Below are 22090 nucleotides of genomic sequence, written 5' to 3'. Positions count from 1 at the left end.
TCTAAACTCCCCTTAATGGCTCTGGCGTGTGATGGACTGGTGGCCCATCCAGGGCGTCGCCTGCCTGCATCTCGAGTCGTCTGCAGCGTGAAAACCACTCAGGCACATTTTCTCAGCTCCTTCAGAACTGCAGCACATGCAGCTGCAGAGGAGAGGCACGTATTTCTCACCTGCTTTGACCGACGAGGCTCAGACGTTGTAAAGTAAAGAGAGAGAAGAGCTGCGAGGGGAACCGCGTCCACACAATAATACCACTGGTGTGACAAAACCGCGGAAACTGCCGCCTCGTTTCACTTCGTGAGACGCGACAAAGAACAGAAGTAGAGATCTCGCAAATGAAAAGCTGAAGAACAACAGTATCAGTTGTGACGGGTTTTTTTCCATTGTGAAAAATATAGATTTTAATTAGTGATGGTTTATCGATGGTTGATTTCCAATCAGACGCTTAACTCTTGTGGTGATGTAGATAAGATAAGATAAGATAAGATAAGATAAGATAAGCCTTTATTGATCTCACAAAGGAGAAATGTACTTGTTACATTCAGCTCTTAAGGACTCATGAGTAGGAAAGACAAGAAATGTGCAAACAGTTAAGCAAGAATAGAGGTATCTTATATACAATGACTATCAAGAACCCTAAGGACCAAAAATATTTACAGTAAGAGTAATAATAAGTAGATTAAAAAAAGGACTAAAAAATAAGAAAAAAATCACAGACTATAATAAAGTATAATAAGTCCTAAGGGGAGCAAAATATACAGTAAGATGAAATACAAGGAAAATAAACTATGATGGGGGGGCAAAGTGTAGAATAAAGTACAATAAACATACTATAGTAAAAAATAATACCAGTGTTGGCAGTGCAGGTTCAGTCCTAACAAGTGGTCAATTAGTGACGTAGATAAAGTGACGTAGCACGTTGAAGGTGGATCCTGCGTTTGGTCGAATATGAAATGAGTTACGGCGCGAGCCTGAAGCCGTTTCTATCGACTGACGTGACGGAGCGACTGACCAATTATCAGCCGTTGAAGCAACCAACCAACCAAACAAACCAACAAAACTGCATTATAACAACAAAAGAACTGGATATAAAATGCAGAGAGAAAATAAAATAAAACAAACATTTATGTCAAGATGGTGATCAAAATATAAGACTTCACGCCTCACATGACCGTAACAGAAGGTTTAACGCCTGCAGATATGTCCTCCGGGAATTTAGTGGTTTTACAGGAAGGATCATGCGATTTCATAATATCCAACATAAGAGTCAAAACCATCTCTGTTTACATTAGGAAAATAAAAAAAAAACCTCCAGCAACAATCCCTCCCATCAAACCTGTACAACTAAAATCACATTTTAACTTCAGCAGCTCGTCTTCGCTCCGGAGCCCAGCGGAGGGATTTCACGCTCGACACCTCAAAGCCCATTGGAGGCCATTAAAGACGCCGTTAGCGCCACCCATCACGACACAACAGCACTAATGACACGGCTAATAGTCCTGGGTGTGTTTTACAAAGAGGTCCGGGGAGGACCGGGACATTCTGCCTGGCAATAACAGCTGACATTCCAGCGCTGAATGGGGAAATCGATCTTCTCTCGTTCAATGGCACATATGGACGACGGGGCTGATTTTCACTTTCACCAAAACACAAAAACTGATGTATTTCTATCATGTGCACAGTTATCTATATACAATTACATGACACACACATACAAAATGATACACACACTAATGGTATGTTGTCTGGAAGCTGTGTGGATGAACAACTTTTGTTTACTTGTTGACATTTGGTTCGTGTCAGATGGTATCAATCATCCTTTTCCATGTAGTTTCCGAGTAAATATATCAAAAGAGGCAGTAAATACGTAAAGAGATTTCTTTTCTTCACCTTCGCACACAACATGTAAACAGGAAGCAGCAGCTTCTACATTGATAACGACGGCATCTATTTACGTCACGGCTGTAGATTTCTCAAGAAAAAAGGTGCAGCGGTGGAGAAACGGCTCAGTTCATCAGGTCAAACCAGAACTTCAAGTTGACAGGAAGCGAAAGTGTTAACTACAAGAATCTTTATCTCACACGGTCAAATTAAGCCCTCCCTGATATACACACACACTATAAACAGAAGCTCTAACATGACACTTCCGGTGAAGGTTGAGCTGATCGACACCCTTGTGCTCGCCATGACCAGTCGGAGCCGTCAGGCCTCAGCAGAGGGAGCTGTGTCTCTCTGTTCAGCCTCCACACCGACTTTCTAGAGGCGTCTGCTTCTTCTGCTTTCACTGCTGCACTCGGTGCTGCACCTTTCCTGTCGTTTACTTGATTAATTCATCTCAAACACGTCGACACAGGCAAAAATACAGATGAATGCAAATAAATAAAAGATGTATGCAAATTTGAATATCTCTATATATTTATGTCTATATATTAATGTAATGTATTGAGGCGCTCCGGGTTTCCTCCGGTTTCCTCCCACAGTCCAAAAACCTGCATGTGAGGTTAATTGACCACGTTAAAATGGCCGGCAGGTGTGAATGTGAGTGTGTGTGACTGTGTCGTCAATATGTGTTTGTCCTGTGACAGACTGGCGACCTGTCCAGGGTTTATCCTGCCCTCGCCCACAGTAGGCTGGAGAGGATGGATGGATGGATGGATGGATGGATGGATGGATGGATGGATGGATGGATGGATGGATGATGTCTTGACATATTTGTCTTATATGTTTTATGTGTCTGTTCTGCTGCCCGTCTTGGCCAGGACACTCTTGAAAAAGAGAATTCTAATCTTAACAAGGTACTTCTGTTTGAATTGAATAAACAAAAATTTAAAATTTCTTTTTTTTAATTAAAATAAAAATAAAGAATTAAAATTTAAATTCAAATTAAAAAGTTAAAAATAAAAATAAAGAATTAAAATGCAAATTTAAATAAAAATTTTTTTAATTAAAATAAAAATAAAAATAAAGAATGAAAATGTAAATTTAAATTAAAAAATTAAAAATTTTAATAAATACTTAAAATTAAAATTAAAAAAGAACAAAATAAAATAAATAAATAAATAAATAAATATTTTTTCTAATCGGACTAATCATGATTAGGGATGGGAATAAAAAAAAAACGCTCCTTATTATGGTTCAATTCCTGGGAATCGTTTGCCATTTTCCTTATGGATCCCAGTGCGAGACGTCAATCACCAGTGCAGCTCGAAGGAAACTTGGTGCCCAAGCGGCGAAAACGTCTGGTCACAAGAAAATGACGACAACGGGGCAACTTGCAATACTTGCAAATTGGATACTTCATCAAAGGGACGAATTAAAAACCAATAAGCAGAAACATCCGCACGCACAGCAAGCGATAACTTTGAACAAATGTCACGCTTTCAATCCGCTCGATAAAGAACGGAGTCGTTAAGCAGAATTGGAAAATGGAATCGGAATTGTAAAAATGTCACCAGTTGATGGATTCATCTGCATTAGCGTGTCCATTTTGACAACAATATTTAAAACTCAAACTTCCACTGGAAGACACGTGTGATGTTTTGAGCAAAAAGTTTTTTTAGTTCCGGCAGAAACGCCGTGTTCCGAGGAAGACGTGCTTTAATATTCACGGAGCTGCTTTTTGCTTCCTGTGACAGGAGATCCCGCCGCCCTGGTACACCTGGAGAAAAAAACAAGAGCTATTGTTGTAAAGCCGAGGCTCGGGCCTGCGCCGAGCGCCACGCTGCCGCCATTCATGTCTGCGTCAAACGATTTTGTTTTTTGTTGTTTTGTTTTTTTTAGATTCCTCAAACGGCTCAACGCGTCGCTGCGCGAGATTCCACGGCTTTAACCTTCAAAGCAGCGAGGCGCAACAGAAGAGACGCTCACCGTCACGCAGCGAGGCGGGGGAAACTCGAGGCCCGGAGACAAACATCCACAGGAATAGACGTGAAGTCTGGCGAAGGAAGACGAACACGCAGACGACGCGGTGATTTATGGGACGTGTGATCCATTTTCAACGAGGGGCCGATCTGAGTACGCTGAAGCCGGCGTGTGTCCCCCCCCCCCCCGGTGAGGACGAGTCTCACAGGAACATCTGATAAGCCCGGAGACAGAAGCTCTGCCGAGGAGCGATAATACATGCAGACACGAACCCGAGCAAAATGTCACGGCGACAATTTGACGACGAACGGCAGATAAACTCACGGAACCAGGAACGACTCGCAACCTGTTCAAGATCATCGGCGCGGTTCTTTCTAAACGCAAAGACGAGATTAATAGAGTTCTGCGATTAATCTACAAACACATGACGGTTATGTCTTCTTCAAGTTTGGTTCACTACTTCATAACCGTTTTCTTTGACCTAATTTTACCAGACACAACCGAGCTGTGTTTTTGTATTTCTCTTCTTACAGAGAAAACTTGTTGATTTTGTTGTTTTCAAGTCATTTTTTTTAACCTTGATTTCTGCAGCTTTGTGGTTCAAACCATCCCTGAGTAATCCACGCAATTCAGGTGAATAAAAAGTTGGTACATTTTAAACATAAAACCACGCCGATGAAAAACACGACCTTTGACCAACTTTTGTCGGCGAAAGTAATAAAAGTCCAATTCCACCAACTAATGACAGTCAGTTTTCACCAACCCGTTCATTTGTACTTCATAAAAATAATCACTTTCACAGGTTTAAATTCACCGAGCTGCTCTCAGATCTGATGAAGGCCGAGCTGCCCCCCCCCCGCCACCCCCCCCGCCCCCTTCATCATCCCCTCCACACATCGGGAGTCCTTCAATCAGAGCGGTGAGTCCAATCACACAAAGCAGAGCGTTCTCTGCCCTCTGCGGCTTTTCAGAAAAGGTCGATGTTTTTCAGACGCACAATAGCGAACGGAGGGACGGAGGTGCAGCCGCCGCCTCGGACCGGTTCTACACAGGAGAACATCGGGGAACGCCGATGACGGTCTCCTATCAGCTGATGGACCAGAGAAGAGACAGAAACACGCCGCCAACCTCCATGACGTCAAGTATAGTTTCCAAGTATTCATACTCGAGTACAACAAATCGAGTATTTTATCCCACTCTGCTGTAGCTGAAGAATATATTGTGATTGTTACATATTCTAAATTGCAACGCGCACAATAATGCATGTCGACATATTTGGTTATTAATTCTTGAGATTAGCTAAAACAAACAAACAAACAAAAAAATTTAACAGATTGACTATTTAGACCAAAAATATTTATAAAACCGAGTCAAGATCAAGAAATCACATTTTTGCTCCTTTCTTATGTTTCCTCCATAAACATAACCAAGTCACACTTAGTATTTCATATACAAGCAGGCACGCACGCACACACACACACGCACGCACGCATGCACACATTATGTAAATAGTATTTGAGGTAGCACTTGTTTGTATTACTTTTGTATATAGAATGTATTGTTCATTTTCACACATCTTTGGAATTGTTTACTGTTTTGTATTGTTTATCCGCACTACCTTCAATTAAAAAAAAACAAGACGTGTATTGCAGATTGATCTTAATAAAAGAGTTACCTGAAGGCTGAAAAAAAAAATACAGGAAAGAAAGCCTGGGCAGTACTTGGAAGAAAATGCTAGCAGCTGTTTTGGGTTTTCCGCTCTTTACAGTCATTATATATAGTCATTATTGAACCACAAAAAAAAGAAATCCCATTTTTCAATACCAAGACCAGAATCGGATATTGAGTCAAGATTCTGCACCGCAAGTACATGAAAGTTATGAACCCATTAAACATCATCATATTTGTGAAAATTCACAAGTTGGAAAAAAACACAATGATATATATATGTTTATATGTATATATACCATTTTAGAGCACCGTTCAGACACCAGGTAATTAACAGTGCTTGACAAAGAAATGAGAGAAATGCATTAAAGTAATCCGTTAAGAATCTCAATCTTAAGTGATGGTGTGAAATACTTTCAAATCTCTCACACACTTATTTGTGCAACATTACTTTTGCCGTTTCAAAACACCCACAAATGTCACGCTCTACGGAGGAAGCGTTCCACTGCATATTCAACTGTCACCAGGTAAACCCTGGGTCTGTGGGCCGTACCTTGACGTCGCGGTGGATGACGTTGTTGTCGTGGCAGTAGCGCAGCGCCTCCAGGATCTGCCTCATGTAGTGGCTTGGAAACAAAAGGAGAAGATCGTTTGAAAGCTGGACTGACGGAGCGAAACAAGCAGGAGTGAAGGAGGTGGAGTCCACGGAGCTCACCTGGCCACCGCCTCGCTGTAGACGAAGCCGGCGTCCGCCCTCTTCACGATCTCGAAGCAAAGGTCCGCTCCGTCCATACTGACAACCACCGAGGAGGAGGAGGAGGAGGAGGAGGAGGAGGAGACACAGCGAGTGATGGAGGAAAAGAAAAACGTTAATCAGATTACACTCCGATGCCGACAATTCTGTGTGTAACGCGGAAAAAATAATTGAAAAAGTTAGGCATCCTTGCATGTTTTCTCGTATTCAGTCGGAACGCTTTCTAAAAGTTTTCCCCGGATCGAGTTGGGAGTGTTTTCAAAAAAAAAAAATTGCAATTTCCCCCTTTATACGGAGAGGGGCTGTTCTCAAAAAGTTGTGTCTTGCCCCCCCCCCCCCCCCGTTTCCAAGGAGACAGAGTCGGAGCGTTTTCAAAAAGTAGCTCTTTCCTCCGTTTTCATGGAGACAGAGCCAGAGCGTTTTTAAAAAAAATTTGCATTTTCGCCATTTAATGCAAAAATTTGCATTTGACCCCATTTCCTTTTTTTTCTTTCTTTTGTTTGTCTAGGTCAGCTTTTGTTTTGTTTGTATTTTTAAATAAATTACAGTCATTCCAATGTGCTTTTATAGAGAAAATAGAAAAGCCCAACATTTGACTCCATTTCCATAGAGATGGAGCATTTTTCAAAAATGTGCTTTTCCCCCCCGTTTCCATGGAGACGGAGTCAGAGCATTCTCAAAAAGTTGCATTTCCTCTTTCGAAGGAAGATAATGAGCCGAGCCACTGAGAAGGCAACTTTTTGAAAAAAAAAAAATAGCTCTGACACCGTCGCCATGGAAACAAAGTGAATGCAATTTTTGAAAACGCTTCAGCAGTGTTTCATAAAGTTGCCTTTTCAGTGTTGTCATCTAAACAGAGGCAATGCGAGTTTTCCCCGTCTTCACTCGACGCCGTTGCCGCGTAAACGGACCTCAAACGTGATCCACGTTTAAAAGTCGCACACTAAATGGATTTAATAACCTCGCGTGTCTCAGTTCGAGAGAGAGAGAGAGAGACGGAGGAGAATCCTGCCGCTTGGCGTTATTAACCGACGCTTCGTGAGCCCTCAGATCCCTCCGGAGTCGTTTCCAGTGACGCTCCGGTCCTAACGACGGCGGGCGCCGTCCTCGGGTGACTCGGCGCCTCGGTGCAGCTGCAGCTCGGCGATCAATAAGCCTCAGTGGACGGACTTTTCAGCCGTGCCTATTAGAGCGCAGGCCTGCTTAGCTAGCTGTTTACTTGCACAGCATTTAAACACACACACACACACACACACACACACACACACACACACACACACACACACACACACACACACACACACACACACACACACACACACACACACACACACACACACACACACACACACACACCACCTTGAGTGACGAGCCACAAACGCTCACGTTAATTGTGACCCCGGCGCTTTAGCCCCGGTTGATGGCGTCTTTCATAATTGTTCTCTTCCCGCTCTTCCCTCCAATTACTGCGACGCTTCTCTTTTATTCTCACCGATGCCTCTGTGCCAATTAAGCGGCGCCGCCGCCGGGTTGGACTGCAGCACGTCCATATTTCCTGCCCTTATTACCCCGCTGCTGTCACGTTGTGATGAGGCGGGGTGAGATCTGGGGGAGGAGGGGGGGGGAGGGGGGAGGGTGGAGGATCCAGGCGATGTGCTTTTAGCTGATATAACTACATTCCCATATGTGCATTAGTGTTTACATTTAAAATTCCTGCACAGACTGGCATGAAAAAAAAACCATGACAACTTCATGTCTGTGTGAGCTGGACTGGCTCCGCCCACACATCCTCTCGTGGCGCCATGTGCCAGAGCAGAGCTGCCTAATTGTGGGGGAGGAGCCTACCTTGATTGGGATTGGCTAAACCCCCCCCCGATGGCACTATATAGGGTTTGATTTCTGATTGGCTGGTTGGAGCAACACACTTTTTATAAACTGAAACAAGCCAGGGAGAGAGAGAGAGAGAGAGAGGGAGAGGGAGAGAGAGAGAGAGAGAGAGAGAGAGAGAGAGAGAGAGAGAGAGAGAGAGAGAGAGAGAGAGAGAGAGAGAGAGAGAGAGAGAGGACACACTAAAAAATTAGAAAGTGAACTTTGCATAATATCGTTTCTTTAATATCTTCTGCATTTTAATGTTAGACAGTATGAACCAGTTATGGCTGGTAGCCTAGCGATAGCCTCGTGCTTCTCTTGTGAAGATATATATATATATATTTATATACACAAGGGCTGCTATTTGTTGTTGTGAAGCGTCTGTACTGACTGAATGTCTCGCGTTTCCTGTTTTCTTCTAAACTGCGACCTGAGCAGCTGGATGAATCCGCTCATCCACCATGTTCACTCAGTTATCTGCTCTCAGGTGGCCGCCGAGCTCTCAGATCCACCTGTGTGTGTGTGTGTGTGTGTGTGTGTGTGTGTGTGTGTGTGTGTGTGTGTGTGTGTGTGTGTGTGTGTGTGTGTGTGTGTGTGTGTGTGTGTGCGTGTGTGTGTCTGTTAAACTGGAGCTCCAAAACCATGAAAATCCCTTTAAGTGGAGCTGGTTGGCATTTTCCTTGAAAGTTTTTTTTTTTTCTTCTCTCGGCTGCTCGCTGAGCCGTGAGATAGAACTATGGGCGAGCCTGTTTGGCGATAACGGCATTAAAACGATAAAGGAATTAGTTCCGGAAGAGGGGGAAGCGACGGAGACACGGAGGAGCTGCCGGGCGGAAGGCGCAGGCCAGAGAAGTAAGCAGCGAGTGTGAAAATCTTAATCTCATCTCGTCCTCTTGGTATGTATAGGGGCCGCGCTTCCTCCCCGACTCCAGACCGGCACACTGGCTCATATCGCTGTGATTATATAAAACTGCAGGGTTCACTTTCCCTGTGCGTCCTCCTTCCTCCTCCCACCTCCTCCCTCCTCCCACCCCCCCGGATCCCGGTGACGTCGTGAGGACTTACAATTCGAAGACCATGTAGAGCATCCCATCCGAGCTGTAGGTCTCCAGCAGCTCCACGATGTGCGGGTGCTTCAGCATGTGGCAGATGCTGGCCTCCCGCTTCAGGTCTGAGAAACACAGGGGAACACGTCAAGCAGGATAAACTGTGGTTCCTCTGGAAAGGAGATATATATATATACATATACACACACATATATACATATATATACACACACACACATATACACACACACACACATATATATACACATACACACATACATATATATACATATACATATATACGTGTGTGTGTGTGTATATATATACACACACACACACACACATATATACATACACATACACATATATAGATATACATACATATACATATACAAATATATACATGTGTATACATACATACACATATATAGATATACATACATACATATACAAATATATACATGTGTGTGTATATATATATATATACACACATACACATATATATACATACACACACACACACACACACACACACACACACACACACACACACACACACACACACACACACACACACACACACACACACACACACACACACACACACACACACACACACACACACACACACATTTATATATATTCCTGGAATGAATTGATAAGTGAAATGAAAAGAAGGCGTCTCACTGCTTCCAAGCTGGACCTACGAGTTTAGTGTCCTTTGTCTATAAAAACCTGCTTGTCGGTGTTTCACGGTGTAAAAGTCCTGCAGCTTCCAGGCTGCTACGGCCAAAAGCAATGGATGTTGTATCATTTATGAGCGATAGCGTCTCCTCGACAGGTTTACTTTTTCTTTTCCTGCCCTCACCTTGAGTCAAATGCCCCCCCCCCCCCCCCCCCCACAACAAAAAAAAACGGCCGCCCCGCATTCAGCTTAGTCCAACCCACTGGCGCTGACCTACAACTTCACAACGTGTTTTAATCAAAGTTTAACCGAACACGGCAACATTTCAAAGTCTCTATATAATCCAGATGTAACCGTTGTAAATAAGACATGCAGGGCGAATCGCGAAGGCCCGGTGGAGGCGACTCGTCTCTAATACAAATTGGCGGCTCTGCTTTTTGTGGGTCGAGAGCAGTTTGTTTGAGCTCCTCCTGTTATTTTCTGATCTGCTCACTGCTGCCGGCCAAGAAGCATCCAACACTTTAACTGTAATGGAGAAACCCCCGCGGCCGTCACCAATCAGAAACTAGACTATTTATTGTTTCGCAGGTGATGAAAAGACAAAAGAAAAAAGAAAAAAAAGCTTTAAGTGGGTGTGAACTGGGACTGGAAAATAACTCACGGACCAAATAAGACATTTGAGCATCAATCCAACCCAGAAATCTGGAATCGTGAAACTTTAACACGAAGAAAACACGGATAATAAACTTTTATATCGACTGACTAGGTCAGTGGAAGTCATACCAATGAACTCACGTGATAATAAGAATATTTTGCAGGTCGGTTGGCATTTAGTTTTGCGTTATTTCCTCCAGGTTTTCAAGTTTTTTAACGGTTTATTAGAGTCCCTATTTGCGTAAAAGGAACCTTTCCAGGTGGAACCCGTTTTCCTTCAGCTGGTTAGAGAGACTCGCCGACGTTTTTATTACGGGTTTTAGTCGTTTCATCCGAATGGACTTAGAATTTTCATCCTGTGAGAAAATTAAGTAACTTTAACAGGATGTGATATTCTCGATTTAATGAGCTTGATAAATACTGGAGTACTAATGTTGCTCTGCGTGGTTTCTAATGAAACAATCATCCATTATGCAGCTGTGATTCAATATTTAAGATTTCCCCCGCATTCCGTGATTATATTGTTCTGGTGGAGGAGACTTGAACACACCATCACTCTATCACCCCTCCCCCACCCCATCCCCCACCCCATCCCCCACATCCGCAAAGACTTCCTGTTGGTTACTTTGATGAACCGAAACGTGTATGATCGATTCGAGCTCAAGGATGAAGGTTAGTTGCTGAAATGTTGATGGAAATTGGAATTAATGGATTTCAGAATAAAGAGCTTAGGTTGCATGGTTGGTCACTTTCACACACACACACACACACACACAGCTACGTCTGAATGCTAACGGCTGCCGTGCAAGGCGCTACTGGGAGCAGCTCAGGGAATTTGTCCAAGGATATGTTGGGACCAACTGAGACAAGAGTCCGTTTGAAATAAAAATGTTTTTTTTTTTTTTTTTTTGCATTTTACATTTTCAACTACAATGCCTCCAGATGGGATTCAAAATGATTCGCTGGACCTTTAATCAAACATCCATTTGCAGAAATAAAAGTATCAAAAACCTTTTGACTATCGGGGGGGGGGGGGGCTGGTTTTAAGCGGCTGAAAGGTTTAAAAGAGCCACGGGAGGAGACACAAGTATCGGTGTCGCACATGAGGGGGTCGAAGGAGGCGAGAGTCTGAACTGGAGAGTTGAAACGTTACCGATTATTAACTCAAAAGCTCAACATAGCTGCACAACTGTTTTACCCCCCCAAAAAATTTAGGTTGTCTCAATCAATCTGAAGAGAAATTCTGCCAGAATAAAAAAATAAAGAACAACGTGGTACAAGACTTCGAGGGTAAAAGCGGTCAGAAACTGTCCTCTTGTTGCTCAAGTCCGGCTCATTTTCTTCACCTTCACAAGAAATTCTCCCCGCCGGCTAAAAAGTGCTGTAATGTTTGCAGTCGGCTGCCCGTTGTTGCCGGTGCGGCATATTGGATTTGACGCACAATGGAGGATTTTAATAAGAACATCTGAACGTGGCCAAACCCGCCACAATCCCACTTTCATCCTTCCATTCAAAGCCGCGCGGCTTTGATCCATTCATTCCTGCCCGCCGGTCGCTCGCGGAGGGTTTGAAGGTCGGGCCCTACAAAAGGGACTATACATCCTATGGTTAGCCTCTCCAGGTGAGCGCAACCTCAATTTACGCCAAAAAAAAAACGTGTGGCCGGGAGCGCCGGGCTATCCAATCCAGCGAGTGGAAGCAGGAGTTGATTCATGGACACTGCGAACAGCAAATTTACAAAAAAGGTGACGTCTGTGCAGAGATGTGGTCGTGACGCGGCAGCGGGAAGTTCGCGTTTTGTTCAGTGACATTTAATTAAGCTCCGAGCCGACCGCCGCGAGCCCGGAGCGCTAACATTAAGCTTATCCTCGCGGGACAGGCGCCGGGCGTCGGCTCGCCCCCCAAACGCGATGCTAATGCTGCGAAAGCCGGATAAGTGGCTACCTTCGGGGCATCGCCGGCCGCCACCGTTAATGTCATCCGGAGAGCTCGCCGCTCACGTCCGTCACCGAAACCCTCGCTTGGAGATTAGAAGAGACGCTCCCTTCAAATGAGACGCAAATTACCACGGCGGAGGGGAAAGCGCTGCAGGGGAGAGACGCTCACTTATTTTAAGTTCGTAAGTGGAAGCAAGCGTGTGTGTGTGTGTGTGTGTGTGTGTGTGTATGTGTGTGTGTGTGTGTGGTGAAGGCCGACAGAAAATCATTGATACTGTCAGAATATTAACAAAGAGATGCAATTTACTAAATTATAGAACAACTTCTTCCTCTAACACCCAGATTATAGAGCATCTTCCTCCACTAACATCCAGATTATAGAGCATCTTCCTCCACTAACATCCAGATTATAGAGCATCTTCCTCCTCTAAAATCAGATTATAGAGCATCTTTGTCCTCTAACATCCAGATTATAGAGCATCTTCCTCCACTAACATTAGGATTATAGAGCATCTTCCTCCACTAACATCCAGATTATAGAGCATCTTCCTCCTCTAATATCAGATTATAAAGCATCTTCGTCCTCTAACATCCAGATTATAGAGCATATTCCTCCTCTAACATCAGATTATAAAGCATCTTCCTCCTCTAAAATCCAGATTATAGCGCATCCTTATTAGTGTTTTCAGTGCTGGCTGATCAGAAAGACAAAGTTAAACCTCACAAAAACTTCCTGTAATGCTTGTTTTTATGGTAAATAACCAGATTAACATCCACCTTTTCATTGTCTCAGAACAAATATGGCTTCGACGTTAATAACAATCATAGATTACGTCATTCCAGATAAAATCACTTTCTTGCAGGATGTGGTTTTTTTGTTGTTTTGTTGTTGTTGTTTTACTTTGTGAACATTAAGAAAAAAAATCGATGCATTTTCACTTGACACATTGTGTTTTTTTTTGTTTGTTTTTTTCATCAGTTTCCAGGAGATTTTTAATTCCACAGATTAAGTCTATAAATATTCTTAAACACCACCGGAGTGATGGCATTTTTTTAAAATACCCGGACGAGTCCCTGTAAAGATTTGATCACACTCTGATGTCACTGCTCACTCACACGTCGTTTTCTTTCTGATGACAGACAATGATTCCGTCACGCCTCAGAAACCATCGGGAACAAGCCGCCGCCGAGCGGAAACACGGTGAGTGGAAATATTCAGGTTAACGCCGCCGCCGCCGCCTTTTCAACGCCATCCGAGGTGCAGATAAGATGGCAGCCACAATGCGGTCGTCTGCACTTTCTACAGTTTACATCTTGTCATATATGTTTATGTGTCTACTCACATATGTCTATAGGTCTTCATTTACATGACGACGCGACTGAAACTGTTAAAGTTGATTGAATGAACTCGAAATGAAATTTGCTCCATGTGAAATTAGTTTTTATGGTGATATGTGACCCCCACCACCGTCCACCACCACCCACCGTCAAACATTATGACCCCCCCCCTACACACACACACACTGGACACCACAGAGTTAAGTTACTGTGCAGGGCGCCAGGACACGATGTCCCGGAGACGTAACAGAAGAAGCAGAGCTGGACGGCGACAGGAAATGAAGAAGAGTGGGGTGGGGGGGGGGGGGGGACAAAGAGGATAAAAGGTGCGAATGAAGGGATGGGGGGGGATGGAGGGATGAAAAGGAGGTGGCGGGGAGCGAGGCGGCGATGGCACATGATGAATTTTGCTCATTCTCCGGCTCGCTTTTCTCCCTCAACCACTCGGAGGGGCTGACCTATTCATCAGACCAGACCTCCGGACAGGCGGAGGGGAAAGAGGCCGGTGTGTGTGTGTGTGTGTGTGTGTGTGTGTGTGTGTGTGTGTGTGTGTGTGTGTGTGTGTGTGTGTGTGTGTGTGTGTGTGTGTGTGTGTGTGTGTGTATGAGCCAGTCTTTGTATCAGAGCGATCCGCTGCCAGGACACGAAGCGTTTGACCCACTTCCCCCGCTGTTTGGTTGCGTGCATGTGTGCGGCTGCTGGATTACGGCGGTGCAGTGTTACAGCTGCCCACTCCAGTGTGACTGCTCTGATTTTTACCGGAGGAGGAGGAGGAGGAGGAGGAGGAGGAAGAGGAGGAAGAGGGGGATGAAGTGCGGGGAAATAAAAACAAATCAACAATGAGAGCAGCTGGTTGTCTTGAGTGAAGAGTCTGATGTATTCCTGAACATCGAGATGAGACGGTGAGACTGACTGACAAGAAGATCTGCAATCAGGAGATTCTCAGCAACAAACCTTTCCCGTTCGACAGTCCGCGACTCGGTTAGCTTCGCTACCCAGAATGCATAGCGCACTACGTCGCGTCCACTCACTCGGCTTGCTTGAAAGAAGATTTAGAAACGAGTCAAGACGTTTCAAGGGGGAACAAATTTTTTTTCGAACTGCACCTCGGGAGCAGTTTTTCACAAAGTTGCAATTTCAGTGGCTCTGAGCACCGTTGTCATGGAAACGAGGGCTAAAAGGCCCTTGCAGAGTCCCGTAAGAACAAGAAGAGATGTTAGGCTGTGATACCAGCAGGGTTCCTGTTCGGCGGGAGAGTTGATACTCTGAGAAGAAGAGGTTGAACTCCCACCACGCCCCCTCAGTGCAGGCCACGCCCCCACAGTACAGGCCACACCCCCTTACTGCAACTTTTCCACTGCACAGCTCATTTCTCGCTTCAAGTGTTTTCAGAAATCCATTTATCTGAACTGTTTCGGTAAAGTTTGCGTCACGGCGATCCGGAACGTGTGTGGCAGCACCCGGCAGGGCGTAAATACAAAACACACCTTCTACGGAAATAAACAAGAAAAATCTGACCAATCACACGAGAGTTTGCGGACCACACCGCAGAACTTCAACAAAATACTCCAACCGGGACGGCTGGCACAGCCAAACACAATTTCTTCTGACAGACGGAGCCGACTGGATTAATTTTTCAGGGACGCGATCATTAATCAGTAACTAATTACCGCCAACTAACTTGACAAACAACAAAACGATTCTAATTCCAACAGATCGTTTTTCTTTCATTGGAGCCTAACGTGTGCAACACCTTCATTTCTTCATCACCATGTCAAACAATCAATAAGATTGTTGTTTAAATCCAGTTCTTCGTATTTTCTATGTTCACCTGCAGCAGAAGACTTGAGTGTGCGTAATTCAGGATCTAGTAAATCGGCTCTACGCAGATCCGCTAATCTTGAATCGTGACTTGAAGTTCCTGCATCTGTGTCCATGTTGAGCGGCGATCAGTCAGTCGACTCCCCAACTGCTTCCAGACTCTTACTGCCTCCCTCTGCTACATTTTTTTAAAACACGCTGTGAGAAGAGATGCTCTCCAGCAGTCAGTCTAAACTTTCTCTCTTCACGAACGCAAGCGAGAGCGAGGAGAAGTGAGACGGACGCGCAGTAATTAACCTGTCACCACGGAGACGCCGCCATATTTGGAACCGTCCAGAAGTTTTGGTGACAAATTGGTACAAAACAAAAGTTGCTGTGAAGAAGGGAAGCCATTTCCTCTGACATCCTGACTTCACTGCACACCCGTCTTTAAAAAGCCTCCGCCGGTCGTTTTTATTGATCGATTATGTCAAATTACAACAGCGAAGTAAAGATCCGAGCAGAAACAATGAAGACACGTTGACAATGTGAAGTTCAGGGTACATTTGACACCATCAAATAAATAGGAACAATAGGAAAACATATATTAATTAAATTATGTTATATATTATCCAGAATTTCCCTTCTGGGGATTATTACTGTGCCATAATATAAAACAAAACATGCAATTGTGATATAAATGAGTTCTAACATGAAACCATGTGTAACAGATTATTACAAGCTACGAATGAATGAATGAATTAAAATTGTCTATCGAAAGTTTGCAGAAAGAACTTTTTAATTTTAGCTGCACGTTTTAATGAAATTCTTTTCAAAAGGGACTAAAACACATTTCTATTTCGTAGCTTTTATTGATTTCCAGTGCTGTTTAAGTGTTTCCATTGGTTTTATTGGCGTTTCTTTGTTTACGATTGGCGGTTCGGTTTGTGTACCGGAGAAAACAAAGACAAACGACGCTGCACGGAAAATGAGGCTGAGTGGTGCTTTAGCAGATGATAATTACACACTAAGTGATGCTAAGTTGTGCATTTTACCACATAACGGTTTGGGGAATGTGTATTTCTGGTGGAAAGCAGTGCAGAAGTCCATCACATCACTCACGTCGGTTATTTCCGCTTTGCTCCATTCGCCAACACAGAAATAAAAAAAACACGCCGATATTTCCCACACGTAACTGTAACGGTCTCATTTCCTCGCCGGTTGTTTTCGAGGGTTCACTATACGAGCGCGTGTTCCTGTCAGCTGAAGCAAACTACCTGACACGTTGGATTATCTCCATCTGATGGACGAATATCAAAGAAGCTGCAGAGGGCGACTGTGTGACGCCAATCCAGGAAACGTTCATTGTTTGTAAGCTCGCAGCGTGTTTGCAGGGTCACTCAGCTCACACGCTCTCTTAATGTCAATGGATTCACTGGTAAAGCGAGTCTGATCTGGGAATGTCGCGTGCAGTTCTGGACCCAGCAGGGGTGATTTTCAACGGCGATGACTCACTCTATGAGTCATAAAGCCAATTAATGCTTGACAGAAAACACTTTGAAGGATGTTATCGTTTTATTCTGCCGTTCTACGTCCAATCTACAATCCACTATTTATTTATTTATTTATATACGAGAGGGCGTCACTCTAAGGCCCTGTTTACATTTTTAAGCAAAAAAAAAAAAACCTGTACATTTTCGTGACGTTTCGTTTAAAAAAAAAAAGAAAAGGGGCTCTTGAGTTGGAGCTTTTCAAAAACGCTCTGACTCCATCTCCATGGAAACGGGGGAAAAACACACATTTTCCAAAATGCTGCGACTGCGCATGTACACAACGGCGGTAGTAAATTTGTTCTTCTGCACATGCTCAGTAGAGACAATCGGAACAAGGTTTCCTCCGTGATGTCGTGACTCCGAGTCCATATTCTCTTAAGACGTAGTTCTGTAGTTTAGTCGCCGGCAATAGCAAAGATAGCGAGAGTACCAACACACGCTCCCGCCATGCTAACCATGTTGTTTTCAGTATTTCTGCCGCTCTCGTGGGAAAACATACATTGTCTTTCAAAATGTCGCCGCGTAAACGCAACTTTTCTGAAACGAAAACAGAAAAAAAAACGATGTGATTTCACGCTTCTTACATCCGTTTCTGTTCACCTGAACGCGCCGCGTTTCTCAGTTTCGGATGAGAAACTCGATCGATGTACCTGGATAATCTTGTCAACGTTAGTCAGCTGTCAAGAGCAGCATTACCTTCAAATTGCAATCCTTTAGAAGCTTTTAGGAAACAGAGAGCAACATAAGCTCTGGGGTCAATCAGACTGTTCATTGTTCTCCTCTAACGGGAAACACAAATCACTTCCTCCGCCCAGCTGATACGTGAACGAAGCCGTGAAATACTGTCGCTCCGTTTATTGCCTTGGAAATATATAGAAGCGGCATGTGGGCTGGAGTAAATCTGCCTCGCAGCAGAAAGGCTTCTCACATCCCTCCTCCGCCTCCCTCCGTCTTATCGCCTCCCGACTCCACCTTTCCAAGTATCTCTAATTCAATCTCTCCTCCTCTTTTGTTCGCCCGCCCCAGCCGTCCCCCCCTCCCCTGCTCCCGAAGCCTTCTGGGGGGGGGGGGGGTATCTGATAGGACCTTCTGCATGTTTGGTCTAGACGACGATCGGGAGCACTTCCTCCTGCAACACCTGCAATTTTCAGTCTGCACGGCATCCGAGCACCTAGTTAAAACCTGTAATCTTCTTTTCTCCTGAATAAGAGAGCGCTCGTGAAAAATGTAATAACCACAGATATTTAAAAAAAAAAGGACCATGACAGTACGTATGAGGAAAACGTGAGGAAAACTTCCAGGCTGGACACAAAGGCCTCGTTCACACTGCAGGGAAATGAGAAATGAAATCCTCCCCGTGGTAGCAAATCGGATCCGTCTCTCATTTTTCTCAAAATATAGGCGGAATAAGGTGGGCAGTAAACATCTGTACCGAATAATGGATTTTTCTGTGTCGCGCAGTAATTTACTGCGATTAAACTGCAAACTCACAAATAAGCGATTGACTGAACGGGTGGAAAAATAGCCCCGCTGTCTGTAGTGGGCAGGGTTAAAAGTGTCTGACGATGAGGACCGGGAACCAGCCTGGGAGTAACCCCCAGACAGAGACGGTGACCTCTGACCTTCCGTGCTGAGCCCAGGACTGGAGGTGAACTGGGCCACATCCACGATCTTGACAGCGAACTGCTGCCCCGTGTCTCGGTTGATGCATCTTCTCACCACGCTGAAGGGACCCCTGAACAACACAGGAAACAGAAAGCAAAGGTCACAATGTGGCAAAACAAAAACTGACGCGTACAACGTGGACAAGAACTACATTATGAGTTTGTTTTGCTTTTCCAAGAACTCCAGAAAGAATGAAAACAAATCAAGAAACTCGGCAGAGCGCAGACTTTCGCCAACGCCACATCTGTTTGTGGAACCAAGTGAGTCTCACTAGCATGATAGCAGTTAGCTCATACTGCTCCCAGCTCGCCTGTCGGGTAGCTACATCACTGTGTGAAACACTGAAACAAGGAGCGTCTCCATGGCAACAGACACCGATCTACTTTGATCTCCTCCAAGAGGTGCCTCTCTCATCCACTTTTTACTGGAAATGTAATTGCCGTTTTGGGGGATTTATTCGTAAACGGCTAGCCGTTAATGTCCCAAAATCTACTCGATTGGTCTTTGAATGATGATAAATCATCCTTGACAATTTCATGCAATTCGGGTGAGTGGATTTTGTGAAAATTTGGTAAAATACATACATACAAACCAAGCAATAGATGAAAACATGACCATCTCGGCCAAATTCTATTGGCAAAGGTTATGACAGTTTAAAGACATTCTATGTCAAGACAAGACAATACAGTCATTTCAATCTCTTTTACAGTGAAAAACCAATAATTCAAAAGGAGCAACTAGAAGAGGCAGTGAAAAGAAAAACTCTTTAAATGCTCCCACAGATAGCGTGACATTCAGCCATCGGGGTCGTCAAAGCCGCCACACTGTTCATGACGAGGTCGTATTATACAACATTTTAACACTTTCCCATGGATCTCTTTGGTCCTACAAGGCTGTATTCAAAGTTTACTCCCCCAAATTCAACTTTTCCTTGATTTTCCTCCATCTGAATATTGGATCATAGGAGCTACATTCAGAATCTGCTGTGTCTGTGTGAGCTGGACCGGCTCCGCCCACACACGCCCATCTTTGGAAGAGAAGGAAGTACTTCCTCTCGTGGCACCATGTGCCAGAGCAGAGCTGCCAGATTGTGGGAGGAGTCAAAGGGGGAGGAGCCTACCTTGATTGGGATTGGCTAAACCCCCCGATGACACTATATGGGGTTTGATTTCTGATTGGCTGGTTGGAATAACGAACTTTTTATAAACTTGAACGGACTTTCTTCACTTCTGGGGCGTCATTCCAGGTATGGGGACGATTATTACTGTTGGAAAACCATTAGAAAGTCAATTTTGCAAAATATGACCCTGTGTTATTCGACGCCATCTATTCGTCCAACGGTAGAAGTGGAAATTCCACACTTGCTCACTGCATCAAAATGACATTGAAACTCGTGCTGACTCGTGTTGTCAGCACTCAGGCCCATGCGTTGCAGAGAATCGGCAAATGCTGAGACTCCCAGGATGCACTGCTCTCGTTCTCGTTGCAGAGGTCTGGCAGGTCCACTAACCGAATCCCCCCCCACCCCCACCCCCACCGCAGAGCGAGAGCATCATCCCATGGAGCCGGCTGGACAAACAGAGGCCTCCCGCTAAAAGGCCGCGGGTTAGAATTAACAAGGCAGCGGGTCGGGGGTCACGGCGCAACGGCGGCAGGAAGACTCCGTCTAAACAAAAGCTCCCGTTTTGCGTCGGCACTCGCCACGCTGCAGTAACAGGCGGAGCGATGCATGTCGATATGTGTGTGTGTGTGTGTCTGTGTGTAAGGGGCTGAATGTGTGTGTGGAGAGGCTTAGGACCAGAAAGCGAGGTGTGGATACAAATAAAGCAGTGGATCTGGTGTAAGAAGAGTCCCCGCAGGCGAACGCGCTGCCAGATGCAGGTGGCCTAATCCCGTCCATCGACTTTCTATAACCGCTAAATCCGGGAGTCCATCCCAGAATGCATCGGGTGAAAGGTCGGGCGGTGTGCGTACGAGACGTGATATGGCGGACGGGTCTGGGAGGAAAACGCACTTTAGCTCCTCGTCCAGTAATTCGAAGTCACAGATGATGAATTTTAATCCCGTGGATTTTTCTGCCACCAGTTAATCTCTGAGATGTTTTATAGACGACAGGCTATAGTTCTCACTCCCTTTGACGTTTCAATCAGTCTGAACATTCATTCATTTGCTGACGTTTCAACAGAATTTCATGGGTATCAATTACAATAATTAAATACGATTGATCTGCTTTTTCGAGTTTGACTTTTGTAAATCAGTAAAAAAAAAAATTTTTTAAACACCATTATGTGACATTTGTAGTTTTTAAATAGGAATAAATCAGACATATTGGGACATCAGACAAATGGGACCCAACAGAAGGGTGCCAAGAAAATAGAAACCCCTGGGTACGGTTCTTTCGGTACCATCCACCACTTTTGCTGTGGGGACGCACAAAAACCGGCGTTGTCATGTTCTGTGCAGTGGAAACGAGGCAACTCATTAACAGCAGCCACAGTGCGGCAGTACCGAGAGCTGAGGGGGCGGGGCTAAGCATCTTGCAAAGCGATCCACACTGGTGACCTTCTCCGTTGTGGGATTTTAACCTGCAAATTCCGGAACCAAGTCCGCCTCTTTAACCACCAGTTCACCCTTGTCCCCTTAACCCAACCCAGTTTATTTTCCCAGATAACCCTAACTCACACTAAGAGATGTTGCTCTCGGTCTGCCGAGGCCGTGAAGTTACGTGACTGACAGCGGCAGTGTTCATTGATCGTCCGCTCCGTCGTCTGGGAGCTCAGGGACTCGCAGCTTCTTTTGAATGGAAGAGAGACTCAGCAGCCCGACAATTAAACACAACCTGCAGCCCTCTGTGGATCAAAGCAGAGTACAGCCTCGCCCGAGAAGCCCGAGCTCCGGGTTTGTTACTCAAAAAAATAAGAGAACGCGGACTCAGCTGGCGCCATGGCGACCGGCGAAGGTCTGAACACCTACGGTGCCGACGAAGTGTCTCTGTGCGGAAAAACACAGACCGACCGAACAGATGGCGATCAGGGTAAAGCTGCTTAGCGTCAGGAGGGTGAGGTAGGACGGCACCGTGCCCAAAAAACGCAGGAGACACACACACACACACACACACACACACACACACACACACACACACACACACACACACACACACACACACACACACACACACACACACACACACACACACACACACACACACACACACACACACACACACACACACACACACACACACAGAGAAGATCAACAGA

General features: G+C 44.9%; 1 protein-coding gene across 1 annotated transcript in view; it reads right to left on the bottom strand.

Moving 5' to 3' along the window:
- The window catches only part of caska (calcium/calmodulin-dependent serine protein kinase a), a gene marked incomplete at its 5' end in the record, with an annotated part of 87996 nt that extends 66221 nt beyond the window's left edge, over window positions 1-21775 (bottom strand). Inside the window, 6 exons of the mRNA XM_080498128.1 lie at window positions 6083-6155; window positions 6245-6322; window positions 9218-9323; window positions 18788-18900; window positions 21513-21623; window positions 21762-21775. Of these exons, the coding sequence (XP_080354254.1) occupies window positions 6083-6155; window positions 6245-6322; window positions 9218-9323; window positions 18788-18900; window positions 21513-21623; window positions 21762-21775 (495 nt within the window). The remainder of the gene's footprint in view (window positions 1-6082; window positions 6156-6244; window positions 6323-9217; window positions 9324-18787; window positions 18901-21512; window positions 21624-21761) is intronic.
- Window positions 21776-22090: the final 315 nt, after the last annotated feature.

Source organism: Blennius ocellaris, assembly GCF_963422515.1.
Source record: "Blennius ocellaris genome assembly, chromosome: 6".
Lineage (NCBI taxonomy): Eukaryota > Metazoa > Chordata > Actinopteri > Blenniiformes > Blenniidae > Blennius > Blennius ocellaris.
Note: the sequence above shows the minus strand (reverse complement) of the source record. Positions and strands in the feature narration are given on the sequence as shown.